Raw genomic sequence first — 15,397 nt, forward strand, 5'->3', positions numbered from 1 at the left:
ATCCACGCTGGTAGCTCAATTTTTTGAGCTGTCCATGCTTACCTCAGCAGGAGAATTGATAATGGAGACCTGCAACCCATACTGGAAAGCTCCACCGATGCCCAGGACAAAAGCCAGGAGGAAGAGATTGTAACCCATTTTCTGTCCGGAAATAAAAACAGCAAACAAAGGTAGCATAGCTATTCAGACATGTCCTGTTTTACCCTCAGGAACTCTTACAGCTTGAGCAGTGTCACACACCTGCCTCCTCTGAGACCGAGGAGCCAACACAGAGTGCAGTGGAAGACCACAGTACTAAAGGACAGGGTAGTGAGAAACATGAGGAGAGACAAAGCTCATAGCTGTCTTACAGAACCCAGTTACACACTTCAGTGCTTCTGTCATCCTTCAGCTTTGGGCATCTTAATCTGCACTATCATAGGGTAACTAGTTGCGGGAGCATGGTGCAATGCGCAAGCATTAGGTGCACGGTTTCCATCTATTTGCCCTTCCTCCTCCTCCGTTCCCACTTGCTATCTCACCTAAATGAATATTTTGCTCAGTGACTTGTCTGAGACTAGGTAAACTTTTGGGGATTGAAGGATATTCCTAGTTTCATAGTTTATTCACCCTTTCTTAGAACTAGATCTGATAGGAGGCTTAAGAACACCCTCACAAAACAGTACTGCAATATATGCATACCCCATCCCTCCCACTCCCACTGATACTGAGTGTGCTAGTGATACTCTGTCCAGCAATGATGGCATGATGCTGCATTTCTATCTCTAGAACAGATTGTATTCAAAGGCAATGCTGAACAATTACTGCAAACATTTACGAGCTGATTTCTAATCAGATGAATGCATGTTGCAACATTGTTGGCTTCAAAGGAGTCAGCTCTGAATAACTTTGGTGTTTGGCACATTCATATATTAAATGACAGAAATCTCCTGTTTGTTAAAACAGTAGGAAGAAATGAGATTCACATTCTCTACTCCTAGACATCCCCACTATCCTTCATGCTACAAAAATGGCCTCACATCAGCACAAAACTCAAATCAGCAAGAAAATCAGTAAGCCTTATGCTAAGTGCAAATTTTATATCAATCACACCTGTAGCAAATTTCTTAGTCTCATCTCCATTCTGTACTATAACACCATTGCTTCATTTTTCTGTTGCATTTCTTGGGTCACTTTTCCAGTCTAATAGATTCTAAATTCAGGAAGATTTTTTTTAACCTAATATTCATCCTAAAATCTCTTTTTAAAAACATCTTTGTTTTGTCTTTTCCGGGTATCTGTTCCCATAGATCCTTGACTGAAAAGGATTGTTTTCCATCGTTTGGTGTATACATCTTTCAGATACTTTGTTATTCATAACTCTTTTATTGTGGAGTATTCTTCCAGTCTTTCAGCCCTCCTCCATCTACTAAATCGTGCAGCTTTTTTTCATTGCTCTGCTCTGAACTCCCTTGGTTTGTCTTCCTCTGTTATGTATCAGACATTAAATATAAGTGTTCTCTTAAATCCAGTTTTCTTTGCTTTTTAAAAATAAATCCCTGCAAGATATTTGAAATCTCCCAGATACGACCTCATACTATTATTTTAATGACATCTGATTCAGATTTACTTTTCTTTCTATACTTAATTTATACAACAGGTATTTTAAAATAGCAGAAAGGAAAAAATATGTACTGCAAAGATTCTGTTTGGGGAAAAAAAAAAGAGAAACTTATACCAACTTGCCTGCAAAGGTAGTCATCTCAGCTTGCAGGCTAGGTCTTTCCTGATGCTTTCTTTTGTTACTTTGGAAAAAGTCACTCTATATATAGAGAAAGAGGAGCCTGAGATAGTATTTCAACACGTCATTTCATTCTTTCTCAGTGTTTACACTCCTTTTGGTTTGTCATGAAGTTCTTGCTATTTGGCTTTTCATTATTGCATTGGTTACTGATGAAACAGTGGATAATTTCGGTGAGCTGTGCATTTATGCCAGGTCACCAAGGAAGAGAAGCTCCAGCAGCAGCTGACAGACAATAATAGCTGCATGAGATGAGTAAAGGACAATAAAAAAGACACTGATGGAAGCCAAAGTCCATGGACTGGCGCACACTAGAGCAGACTGGCTTGGACTCCCCAAGTTGTAGGCTGGGTAATCAGTTATCAAATTTAAAGGAAAAGTTCATGACCGCTACTTTGAGCCTCGATACAGCAAAGCCTTCTGAAGCCTGCCTTGACCAAGCCTGACTAAGTCTGTGCATTCAACTCTTGAATTATGGGTTCAGTTGACACTTTAAGAGTAATGATCATTGCTTGACAAGTCTGTGTCCCTGTAATATATGGTAGATGCTAGGAAAGTTGAATGTAAGTTTTAAATCCTGACTGTAAAACAAATAAATTACATCTTTACTTTTATCCGTAATTCTCAAAGGCCCCCTTTATCTAGCAGTCTCCAGGATGGTTCTGTTAAAAGGCTTTTACAAGGTATTCAAGCAGCTTAGGGGGAAATTCCTTCTCCTGGTGAGCCACTGCACTTGGCAGTTCCCCAGGCTAGGATGCTTCGTGTCTTTGGTGTCTGGAAGAATCCCAACTGGATAGACAGGGACTGAGCTGTGTGGAAGTGAGAGGTGGCTTGTGCAGAGGAGCATTGTTTGAGGAAAGCAGCAGTAACTATTTTTTCTCTGGTGTTGATGGTTATTAATCAATCCAACAGTGCATGGTGATTTGGTTTGTAAACCGTAATACGAACTATAAGTCTCTGAGGATCACTTTTCAAGATATATTTGTGCCCAACACTTCACATGATAAAAAAATTGACCTAAACAAGTGTCATATATTTTTTCAGTTGAAAGTGTTTTAATTCAGTAACAATTAACCAACTTGTTAAATGCTGCAATTAAAATGTAACCAATTAGACCAATTAAAATGTAACCACTGTTTGTCTTTGCTTAATCAGTCTGAAGACACCTGATTTCAGGCCACAGTGAGGAAGAATGCTGGAAGTTGGAATTAGTGTTTTCTGACACATGTACTCACAGGACTGGCTCTGAAACTCAGGAGGTAAATGTGTATCATTTCTGAACAGGCGTGTTTCATACTGTCAGGTGCAGACAGCCTCCGTCCTCCCAGGGCTCTGGGGAAAGGCACAACAATACTGACTCAGGGGAGTAGCCACAAAGGTGGCTGAGGTGAGGACCTCTGGACATTGGAGGACTTCTCCCAGTTTTAACCAATTCTTCTCTGACCTGTACGTCCTGGCAATTTGTACCAGGCCTCTCCCTCTGCCCAAGCAGTCTCTTCAGTCCATTCCCTGCTTCCTAGCCTGCATCTTTACTGCCTTGTCTTCTTTGCTTCACTTCTGTCTCCCATCCTTTCTCTGATCCTCACCAAAGGAATGACAGAATACTTTGTTACCATCATGATGGTACCAGCACTTTTTGCTTTGACTGTGTGTTTTACTCTTTCCATCTGCCCCTCACTGCTCTCTCCAAACTACAGGCGTGAAAAGTATCTCTGCAGTTCCCAGCTGCATGGAGTCCTGCTTTTGATTGTCTTGTCTCAAAATCCTGTGGATTTCAAGATCTCAGTGTTGTCCAAGAGCACAGATACCTGCTCTTGCCCATGGCCGTATACAAATGACTTCTAAAATAGCAGCAACCACAAATGAACAAAAGTTTAGTTTTATTTTTCCTATGTTATAAACCTTAGGTAGTAAAAGATAGTTCTTGCAGACTTCTCTTCTGAGAAATAGATCTCCTGCTCCACTCATGCCCAGCATGGCATTAATACACTCCAGAAATGTTTACAGTTTTCTTACTGTATTTTTTTTTCAAATGGGGTTAAAAAATATACTGAAAGAAACTTTAACTGCTTATTTTGAAAATATGTGTGCTCTTCTTTGCTGCAACCACCAACAGTCCTGTGACTTTCATACAAACATAGTCAAAAGAATTATTATGATTTTGAAAAGAAACTGGAAGAAACTTCACCAGTCAACCCAATGCCTGTGAAAGGCAATATTAAATGAGGAATGTTGCCTCGTTCTGTACTAGGTTAGCTAAAAAGAATCAGTATCACACCTGGGTCTTTTCCAATATGCTCTATGGACACAACAAGAACATGCTGCAAAGAATGTTCTGCTGTCATCTAAATTTCCACATCCAAAATAAGCTGCTGCCATAAGAGCTCCTCACCACCCTCTTAGCAGAGTGCAGGTGTAAAACCCGACACGATACATTTCAGTTTGTACTGCAGTGTCCGTGACAGCAGTACAAACTGAAACAGAGAATTACTTGTGCTTTACAATATAGATCTAGAAGAAAACAAACAAGCCATGAAGAAAACCAGTCCAGAATAAGTAGTCTGCAAAACAATGCCCAAAAGTCAGTTGTATAATAAGCCACTTAGCAAGTACTAGAAGCTTTCTTCCTAATCCATCTGTCACATGTTTTTATAGCTGAAAATAATTAACTGCTCACTATTGCTCAACAAGTAGGGGTCTATTTGAAATCACTTAATAACAGAAACGGGAACACCAAGACAAGGTACTGAGAATTTCATCTGGTGTCTGAAAACAGAACTTAATCGTATTATTTTCTGTGTTAGAGAGCCCAGATTCAGGGGCAAGGAAAGAAAGACTTCTGAGATGGAACTCGCTGTTTGGATGGAGGAGAAATATAGAAGAAATTCAGAAGAAATTTGCTACAGCATTGCATGGTGGTGTTTGATGCATGTGTTACTTAGCACTAAAAACTGAAAACAGATTATTAAACTTTTGTTGGTATTTATCAGTTCAAGTATATCTTTTCAAGGTGAACTTAAGAACCTAAGAGTAATACATTGTCCCTAACTCTACTTCTCTCTTTGTGTCCCTGCAAGAGAACACAGCCATTGCTGAATTTCACCCAGATACCATCTTCCTGTCTTCTGCTACAACATGGTGCATTTGATCTCTTCAGGGCCTTTATAAAAAACCGCATGGGTCTGAGATTTGAAGTTCCGTTTCTTGAACTCCTCTGAGATTTCCAGGAAGGACTTTCCCTTTGTCTCGGGAAGGAATAACCCAACGTAGAGTGCAGTACAGATGCAGACCACAAGGAACGGGACATAGCAGAAATGTGCTAGACTTTTCTGAGGAGAAGGAAAAAAACAAGACAGTGTTGGTGACACTCTGTACAATGACAAACAGACCACTAATCCCTGTTCCTCATGGACTAACTTCACCCAGGGAGTATTTCTGTGTGCCCTGGTGAGGGCCTTGAATGCCTCTATGCAACTGGTCCCTAGCATAGTTTGGGAGATTTGACATAGCAAGAAAAGTATCTCAAAATGTCTTTTTCTCTCTTTCTCTCCATATATAATTGTATAGAATGGGGACTCATAATAGGAAATAAGACAGTATTGGATATTGTGGAGTTCTGCTCCCTTTTGCTTTATGAATCACCTTAAAGTGTGTCCAAGGGGAAATGCATCACATCTCTAGTCCCAGCAGTTCTCAGCTGAGGACAGAGGAGGAATATTGGTCATACATGCCTCAAATTAATCTGCTTCCAGCCTCACATCAGGAATCACCATAGGCAACATGGAGGAAGTTTGGTTTAGAGGAATTCTGACCACTCTCCTCATAAAGATACTTTTCATGGCCATGCTATCTTGCTGTGTGTCTATGGCTTGCGGTATTCCAGACCCTGCCTCTTTTCGTGGTGACTATCAGAGCCTCCTTGTATAAAACACTAAAGAGGTGCAGGTGATTGCTTTTCCTTGGGAACCCACCACAATGAATGGAAAGGCTGTTCCAACCAGAAATAGGTTGAACCAGAGCAGAGAGCCACAGATCATGTAAGCAGCTGGCCGGGACATTTGATCAAAAACCTCTGTGGGCAGAACTCCTGTTACACCAGCTGGAAAAAGAAATGGCAAGAAAGTTAATAATACTGTTGACATCATTATTTTAAAAACAAGAGAACACATACTAACAAGCAAATTCAACATGAAGTACGTGAGAACAGTAAATTATTATTCAGTAAATTATTCTCACTAGTCAGCAATGCCAGAACAAGTGGTAATAGAGATTAACTGCAGTGGGGAAGTTTTAGGTTAAATATTAAGGACTGGCTAATTATTCAAACTCTCTCATTCTAACAATGAACTGCTGGGAAAGGTTTTGTAATCCACCTTATTCTCACCAGGACCCAACTGTGAGAATGACTTATAATTAATTCAATCCTGTGGTACTGTACGGACAACTGGGACAAGAAATTTCTCCCAACTCATGTGGCATGTGACACTGGCAGTTTGTTTCTTTTCTTACTTGCCTTCCTTCAAACTCATGTAAGCAAACAGAGCCTTACATCTACTCACACACCAAGCAAACATCTGCACACACACAGCCTGTGTACTGCCTCCACAACCACAGAAACTAATGGATTCTGCAAAGAAAATGCATGTTAGTAGGCTAGCAAATAGATGTGGAAATTGTGCTTCCAGGTATCTGCAAGTAAATAATCAGATGACACAGCTGTCAATCTCTAGGATTAAAGTGAAGCATTAGAAATGCTGGTCTACAGCCCTAGAGGATTGGGCAGCAAATTAAAACCTTGTTGTCCATTTAAGACAAGAATCACCTCCAAATGCCATCCCAAGACGGTTGTAAGGAGAAATGACACAGAGAATGGCACAGACTGTCCCTGCACAATACTAACTTACCAGGGGCATGCAAGCCCCCATGAAACAGCTGAAAACTGCTGGCAGAAATTCTCTCATTCCTTTGTGCTGTGGCTAAAGAGGGTCTGAGAGTTTCCATAAGCTACTTGCACACATCTCCAAGCCCCTGCTAAACTACCCAAAAGTTTCAGTGAAAACACTGAGGGAACTGACCTGGTCCGATTCCAAAGCTCAGGATATAGGCGAAAATGCAGGCCATGCTGAGATAAGGCATCCAGCTAATCTGAGTCTACAGCCACAGAGACCAACGGAAAACCAGTGAGGGCACTTACACTTATTTGCCACCACTAAACACCCCAGTCATATAAAAGGCAAAGCCCCACTCCATTCCACTTGAAAAATTAAGTAAAGTTTTTTACCTGCTGACTCAGAGCAACCATGAAGACAATGGCCCATCCTGCCATGAAGATATATCCCCCCAGGAGCAGCGGCCTCCGACCAGCATAGTCTATAATCATGTTCTGAGAAATAAAGCAAGATTTAACTTGTGTTTATGTTTCCTGCCTGCTCCCTCTTTCCATTTCAATACTCTATGCCTAGTTTGCTCTACAACTACTTTAAGGATGTTGTCTGCTTCTTAGCAAAAAAAAAAAGAAAAGTTAAAGGAAGGAGTGTCCTGGCAGGAGTCAGGCAAGAAGGGTATTCAGGGGAGATGAGAATGTCCCAGCTGCAGCCTAAACTCTGCCACTATCCATACTGACATGAAGCAAGACAGTTACAGTTTTTAGAGATTTCAGGCAGTGATGATGATGCAGTGTCTGGCAAAATACTTCTGCATTAACCTGTCTGGACATGAGTGCTGAGGGACTGCCTGACTGCTGTGCATAAAGGGCGATGTAAATCCAAAACTTCTAATTAACAGCCTCCTCACTGTCAACAGTGTCTGCATGTCAGCAGAGTGCATTAAGAGTCTCACACAAGTGACAGATGTGATCAGTTCACAGCTCCCCGTGCCGATTACAACATATGGGATTTTGTCCTGAGGAATTCCAGCCTCTTGGAACACATAAGCTGCATAAAAATACATCTGGGGAGAGAAGAGAGGAGAAAGCAGTAAAGGAAGACATCTGAAAATACATCCCATTGTTTTTCCTGCAGGACCACGCAGAGATGACTAATGTGCTGTCATACAGGCTATTTTGACAGTGTCCCTCTGAATCTTGCCATAATGCACAGGTGTACTTTGGGAACCAAGCATGTGAGGTTTGAAGATCTCCACAGGCAGAGCCGACCACTACTCCTTCTTCTCCTGCAGCAGAAAGGTCTTCCCCCCTTTTCGCGGAATACACCCCTGCCGCCGATAGCTGTGGCTGCCAGGCTGCTTACCGAATCATTCCCGCAGAGCTGCATGGCACTGCTCAGCACAACGATACTCATCAGCTGCCACCTTACAGCTGGATTTTGGAACAGCTCCCAAGGGTTCTTCGCTCTCTGACCTTTAACGGCAGCCTGTTCAGCCAGCATCTCTTCCAGCTCTGCACTGAGGTCACTGTTGCCTCTGAGCTTCTGCAGTGCTGCAAGGACAAAGGAACCTCTTATCCCCTGAATTTACCTTCAGTTTGCCTGCTCTGCAGGGTGAAGGATCAAGCAGCAAGTGAAGGCTGCAGAAAGATGTAAGACAGAGTCTGTCATCATGGTGGTACCTTCACAGAGATGGGCAGTTGTGGTGCAGCCACTTGAAGGATTTGGGGGAAAGGGAGTGCAAATCCCTCACTATTGATTTACAAGACAGTATTTCCAACCACTGCCATTTCAGCAGCCATGCTTCTGACTCAGATCTCAAGTGATTTCCCTGGGAAATGCAGGCAATTAAAATGTTCTCGGTATGCAACACATATTTCCCAGAAACTAATTCCAGCCGTTCTGTATACAGGGATTTGCATGCTACAAATCTAAGCAAATCCCTTAATATGAATTGGCTTCAGATTTGGTCATGAGCCCTTCAACCAGCATTTATTTCACTTCATAGTTGCAAAACATATTCGCCATTGTGAACACAAATCCCACCTTTTGACCCTACCATGGTAGAAAAAAGGTCTTCTGTAGGAAGATGCCTGTTAATTACCTCAACAGATCAAAAATATTTAAGATTATAGAATGCTCTTTAGCTTGGAAGGAGAAAGTGATCATGTTTGGAACTTGATATGACACATCCTACATGTAAACGTTGTGGCACCATTCTCAAATTATTGGGGCCCAAGTTTGCACACAAAAGCAGGATGCAAAAAAGCATACACTCATCTGCATTCAGAATTACCGTGATTGTTCATACAAATACATACTCAACCACCACCTGGGCACTGTTTAAGGGCGCAGCAGCTAATGCAGTCACAAACATTGATGGCACCACATATTTTGTACAGACCAAATAGTTCTCTGGTTTAGAAAAACATTATCCATGAGACTAGCGACATAGCCATGGTATTGGGCTTAAAGTTTTATGTTCATCTAAGGAGGCTGGCAGAGTCACCAAACAGAATATTTGTGTTGGAAAGAAGCCTACATTTCAATCTGCTTTGGACTGAACATGCTGGACTGTATGTTAAGAATATGCAGTCAACCTTCTCACTGTTTATCTGCCTGGTCAGTAGATCTCACATGCTCACTGAGAGGCTAACAGTCACCCTAAACTCACCAGAGATGCAGGATTCTTTATCTCCACGGTCAATTAAGAGGTATCTGGGACTTTCAGGGAACCAAGGCAGAGCTGTGAGCTGAATCAGGGCAGGCACCACATTGCTAGCTAAAAGGAATGGCCAGCTCTCTTCCCCTCCTAGTAGCTCCCTAGAGAAAAAAAGAAACATGATTTGCATAGTACATTTTACAACCTGGCAAGAGCCCAGCATCCTCTGCTGCATGTGGGCACTGGAAAAGAAAGAAGAGAGTGGGGTAGTAAAGAAAAAAAAAGAAAAGAGGAGAAGAAAGATTTAATAAGTATAAACTGGGCTGCTTGCTCTACATTACCTGAGTCCAACAACCTGCCCCAGCACCAACCCCAGGGCTGTAAATGATGCAGAGGTCAAGGCCACAGCTCCTCTGAGCTTCTTTGGGGCACTTTCCGCCAGATACATGGGCTGAATGTTCATGCTTACACCTGGGCAAGGCAGACAAATGTTGACCTCAGCTTGTAGACAGAGGAGACTAGGACAAATGCAGTCAGCCACCTCTCAAGGTTGCCAGCTGGACTCTTCTGTTGCAGGACATGTGATTACTGGTCTATCAGTGCTTATTATTTACCCAAACCTTCAATTTCACTCTTATTCATTGTATAAGCTACTAAACATACATTTCCATACTCGGAAGTAGTAGTGGATAATGAAACTGCAACCTGCCAGGGCCTTAGTCCTATGGTCTTTTCAGCACCAAATCCAAAGTTATAAGTGATGCTTCCCTCTAGTCCCTCATTCTTGGGGGAAGATCATATTTGAAGTCACTTGTATCAATCATTAGCTCCTTGGATGAACTTCTATAAAAGCTTTAATGTTGGTGCTCATGCTGGTGAGTGACTGATAACATTCTTACAAGCAGAGAGGGATCGATTTTCAGCTCAGTTTCTCCCAGGGCTTCCCTCCCTGTGTGCAGAGTGCACACAGTTACTCACATGTGTATTACACAAAAAACCTGCCTGTGTATGCTTAAAAAAAAAAGTCCTTAGAAGCAAAATATAAAATCTTCTTATAAAATCTATACAAATTCCTCATTCATGTACATGTGTGTGGTCACTCTAGAGGATTAATTGCTTTATCATCTTGGATCATTCCTATTTAAATATCTTCTATTTCTAATTGATACTTGTTATCATGTTTATCCTGTTATGTTTCTCACGTTGCCGTACCTGCATTCACGCCAGTAAAAAATCTGCTGAGCATAATCATTTCAAAGGATTTTGCCATTCGGCTGAATCCTGACAAGACTGCAGCTATGATCACAAAGACATTGTTCAGCAGCAGAGACATCTTCCTTCAGAGAGAAAAGACACAGTTGTGAGCACATGTGTGTCAGGTTTAGTTATCAGTTAAAACATTTCACAGCGCAGGTCCAACCTGCAATGCCTAGAAGCTCAAGGTGGGCTGCTCAGCTGCACCACAGAACGTCTTGGTTATCCAAAGCCCTACATGAGGTGTCTGTGTGCAGATGGCACATCAGCAGTTTTAGTGTCTTGTTACGGAAACAGGAATCAGCATTGACAAGTAATCATGGCTGATACAATTGGGGTCATCTCCAACTACCAGCATGACCACAGTGTGTCCCTATAGTACTGGCTTTAGACACACTGAAGGCACCATGAGGTCCTCACCCAGATTCATCACTCTTGCATTCACACATGATTTCCCATTTGAATGGAGAGGAGTATTCCTTCAGTAAGTCATGTGTGTTTTGGTCTGAAAATGCTAATTTGTTGAAACAGGCATTTTTCATGTAATAGTGCAATCCTTATGAAACTTTTGTCAGAAAGTTTTCATGTATCCCAGGAGGAATTTCTGTCTAAAACCGGGAAAAAAAAAAGAGTTCTGTTGACCCGTAATAGCCAGTAATTCTCTCTAGTTCCAACGCACTGCCTTACCTACTCCTCAGAAGTCAGCCTTTTTTTCTCTTATTCGTGATGGGATATGATTTTACTCCAAAGCAGTACAAGGTGAAATCTCCAAACTTTTCATTGGATAAGGAGGCCATATCCTTTCCAGGTCTTCACAACCATGAAACAAGTGAGCCATGGGAGACAGTCCTCCAGCCCCACCCCAAACCATAATGGTGCCTGCTTCATCATATGAGAGGAACAAACCTATGTAAAAGGATGGCCGAAAACCGGGCACAAAAATGATGGTGATTATGTAGGTGGTTACTGTGGTATGGAGTTGAGCTGAAATCCTTGTAGCACTTCAGCTGTGTGAGACTATAATGACAAGGTAATGTGGGGAAAAGAACTGTTTCCCGTTGGGTTTTGAGACATGAAATACTGCCATATCAGGGAGTTTCTCCCTGCCAGTTCAGAATGTTAATGGCAGAGTGATCTGTGATAGAAAACATGTTTTCATGATTTTTATTTACAGTGGGTATTGTGTTGTAGGGCTCACAATTCATCTTGCAAAGCTTAAATTAAAATCCAGCACCCTCTTACCTTCCCAACATGATGGCCATGGGACCAGCAACAACAGCCCCAGTGAGTCCTCCCAGAGGGTATGCAGAGACAGTGAAAGACCACAGCAGCAGTATCACATTGCTGTCAAGGGGAACGCCTGTGCGCTCCAGCCAGGTTTCGTTCATGAACATCTGGATGTACTGAGAGGGAAGGACAGTGCTGCATAACCATGACATAGAGATGAAGGACACTGAGAAATATAAAGGTTTCCTTATGAATATACCTGTTTATTCCATGTTCATGCCTCCAAACCCTTGGTTGAAAATGGCCTCCAGTTCTCAGATGTGTTTTTAACAAAGGGTTAAGAGTGTAAAACTGTAGCTGTTGAAAAGTTGTACTTGTTTTGTATCTGTATGTGGCTATCTTGGATAATTTAAAAATGTATTTCATTGGTCCAACTTTGAATTTAAGGGCAAAAGTCAATTTCAAAGGATGCGGGTTGGAAAATTTTAGAATTAGATTTGCTAAAGCAGTTGAAACAAGGCTTTTGAATAAATTCCTGTGACACTAGCTCAAGGGTGGCTCTTGACAACAAAGTCCTATACCTCAGCTGTGAATTATACAGAGGGAACAACACATCCTTCCCTTCTCACCTTCAGTATTAGCAGACTGTGTATTTTCAGTGGCAGGCCAGTTTGTAGCCGGACTGAGGACACTAAGGAAGCATCTGTCTCAGGAGGGGGCTGTCAGACTAGCAGTACTTACTGAAGTTGGAGCATTGATGATGGAGATGTTGTAACCATATTGGAAAGTGCCTCCAATCCCAGCGGCACATATTGTCAGGATCAGGATCTTGCTCTGAAGCTGAATAAGATGGATAGAAAATTGATGGCTTCCTTGAAAAGAATAAAATGGCTCGACAGACATTTGGTCCAATTCACACTCTGAGTGGTGTGAAGTGAAGATTAGAATAGGCTACGAATGTTGTTGTAAAATGGGAAGTGCCAAAGACAGAAAAAAAAACAACGCAAATTTAAAAACTATCTCCCCCTACTGCAAAGCAGTATTAGTAATGCATTGCCATACACAAAGAATTTGGGACTGCTTTGGGGAACGGCCTGCAAGTGTCTTTGGTTTAATATTTAACATGTATGCTTACAAAAAGTCAGTGCAGAAACACTAAATACCGGTAGAGACTGATGTTATAGCTTCAATTAATTCAATTCATTACAAAACCTTGTACTTGCATGATGAATTATTCAAGAAGAATTGCCAAAGTTTAATGACCTCTGCCTCATTTCTAGCTAAGCTCTATTGGAGGGAGCTTCTCTGTGGTGTGGGGGATTTTCTTATGGCCATTTATATGCATTGAATTTCTGATTCATTGGCATGCTATTTTTTCTACATTTTCATGGTAATGACACATATTTTAGTTTAAAATAGAGTGCCTTTCCTATGCTGCTTCACATTTACAGAGCAGACAATGTCTCTCTGATACTCAGCCAGAATATTTTCTTCATCTTCAGTATTATAACACAGGCGAAATATGTGGCAGACAGTGGCTCCTATGCCATGTTCTGGTCTCCCTGAGGTCATTTCTTCATCAGTATTGCTCATTGCTTATATTGCCATCTAACACCGCTGCTATGCTTTCGGAAGCACAGGCAGGTGAATAGAGCTGCGTCGTGCATCATGATGGGATCAGGGTGTTGGTATAAAAGTGAGGTCTCTTGACTTTTTGAAGGGTGTAGAATAAGCTGTCCTGGCTGACACAGTATGGCAACTGAAAGTTCACTGGCAGAGCAAAAAACATGCATTTTTTTTTCCCTTGCAGTAGGATGCCCTGAATGTTATAGTAGAAATGAGTATCCCACATCAGAACAACACTGAGGCTAACTGTGGAGAACAAGGGACACTGTGTAGAAACTCTCTAAACAGTTTTCTTGATCTTTGCTCCTCTGTCATGTTTGTAAGCCTCAGGTCATTCTTGCCACTATTGCCTGGACACTTTCTTGTGTGATTCTGCCTTCAAATTGACCTATAGCTTCTGTAGAGGAGCACAGCTGAGTGTGAGCAGCATCATGTCTCCACATTCGCCTCACCATCAGTGAACATCCCTTCCTTGTTGCAGCCACACTACCCTGTTGGTTGGTGTCTCTCTGTGTCACCCCTCCATCCTTGTCAGTTCACACCTATTTTGTGCCTGTGCCTTTGGTTTCCCCATCTATATGAGAGATCCTGTGTCTGGCAAGCTGTGCCCTGATGGTGTCTTTGGACTGGGAGCACTGTCCCATGTCTCAAGACTACTCTGAGCTTGCTGGGGCCCCTGGCCTTTAGCCTGACACCTCCTGCACAATTTTCTCATTGGCCCAGGGCCAGGATGGCCTTTGCCAGCCCTCTGCTTGCAAACACCTCCCAGTGGGACAGCTCTGCTGGTGACATGAGGAGCCCATGCTCAGGCTTGGCTGTTCACCAGTTAGTGAACAGTTAGCACCTCACGCTAGATTGACCCCATGACCCTGAGAAGAACTTAGATAACCCAAAGCTGGGGAGCTCTTTCTGTTCTACCTGCTCATTTCCTTCTTACGGAACCATCTACCAAAGAAAAGGAAAGTTTTGCCTAGTCTCACAATAGCTCTAAAATCACAAATTCAAATAATCTTAAATTTTTCCTCCCCTCAAAGCCTTTTCTTGTAAATAACTTCCACACCAGCCTGAGACAGGATGTTGTCCCAGGACAGAAATGAAGCCAGACTGTTCCAGCCCTGCAGCTTGAAGAGGCCGAGCTCTCTCCTGTCCCAGCTAGCAGTGGGTATGTTTCACTTGCACTTTCCTTGGCTACACCACTTCCCTGTCTTGTTATTGAGACCTGAGCTAAGGATTGTGCACCCGATACGTCTGCTCCTCCCAGTTATTCCAGTTCTCCAAGTGAGACAGATTTCCTCTCCCTACAATAGCACATTTCTTTTTTAATCACAACACCTAGGAATGTAACACTCCTCCTGCTCATTTCCCTGCTTTCATTACAGAGTACATCCCCTATCAAGTCCTGTATCACAGAGCTCTTTTGTGGTCATGAGCTAAAGGAAAATGGTTTGCTTCTGCCTTCAGGAGCCACCAAACAGTTCTGTGCTCAGAGCTGAGCTGTAATTACAGGGTGACCTTCCTACACCTTCCTTTAACACCTGGCTTCTGCACTATTGTCCCAAGCCACAGTGGTGGCATACAGCTGCCAGGAGAGCCATTAGTCTGTCAGCATTATCCCAAGGACTGTGATGAGTTGAACAAATAATTCTACAAGAACCTGATAGTACTTACACAGCCTTATAAAAAATTCAAATTAAAAAAAAATCTGCCAACAATAATAGTAAAATAGATGTTTTTTACCAGTCTCTGCAGCTTGTTCATCCTCTTTGGTAGGTTTTCCTCTGTCTGCCAAAGCCTCTGGTACTCTCAGCAGTGCTCTGAAGGATTATTTAAATCTCCAGCATAGGAATGTGTATTTAGTCACCCATTACATTAGGATAAGACACTTGACTTGGCAGGTGTTTTGCCAGCTGATTTACATTCTCAAAATGGGGCTGCACGTTCATTAGCAAGACAGTTCAATTAATG

The 15,397-nt window shown here is 42.2% G+C and overlaps 2 protein-coding genes across 2 annotated transcripts in view; both read right to left on the minus strand.

Annotated features, from left to right (window-relative positions):
• LOC104618960 (solute carrier family 2, facilitated glucose transporter member 11-like) overlaps positions 1 to 138 on the minus strand; it is an 8,620-nt gene extending 8,482 nt beyond the window's left edge. The window contains exon 1 of the mRNA XM_010284687.1: positions 43 to 138. Coding sequence (XP_010282989.1) covers positions 43 to 138 — 96 coding nt within the window. The remainder of the gene's footprint in view (positions 1 to 42) is intronic.
• A 4,770-nt stretch (positions 139 to 4,908) lies between these two features.
• On the minus strand, positions 4,909 to 15,190 carry LOC104618959 (solute carrier family 2, facilitated glucose transporter member 11-like). Its single transcript, XM_010284686.1, has 12 exons — positions 15,170 to 15,190; positions 12,548 to 12,646; positions 11,822 to 11,982; positions 10,538 to 10,662; positions 9,667 to 9,796; positions 9,338 to 9,486; positions 8,029 to 8,216; positions 7,619 to 7,729; positions 7,062 to 7,163; positions 6,856 to 6,931; positions 5,752 to 5,879; positions 4,909 to 5,109 (listed from the first exon to the last, which is right to left on the minus strand). The coding sequence occupies exons 1-12, from the start codon at positions 15,188 to 15,190 to the stop codon at positions 4,909 to 4,911; spliced, it is 1,491 nt and encodes a 496-aa protein (XP_010282988.1).
• Between the last annotated feature and the right edge of the window lie 207 nt (positions 15,191 to 15,397).

Source organism: Phaethon lepturus, unplaced genomic scaffold, assembly GCF_000687285.1.
Source record: "Phaethon lepturus isolate BGI_N335 unplaced genomic scaffold, ASM68728v1 scaffold34213, whole genome shotgun sequence".
Taxonomy (NCBI): Eukaryota; Metazoa; Chordata; class Aves; order Phaethontiformes; family Phaethontidae; genus Phaethon; species Phaethon lepturus.

Bases quoted from the DNA above. Each gene is read 5' to 3' on its own strand.
- LOC104618959 (XM_010284686.1), bottom strand. From the start codon at position 15,190: ATGAACAAGCTGCAGAGACTG. The intron at 5,880-6,855 runs GTCAGTTCCCTC...TTCTTTTTCCAG, and splicing joins GAGCTTTGGAATCGGACCAG to CTGGTGTAACAGGAGTTCTG. The intron at 5,110-5,751 runs GTGGGTTCCCAA...CCTTCTCCTCAG, and splicing joins CAGCCTTTCCATTCATTGTG to AAAAGTCTAGCACATTTCTG.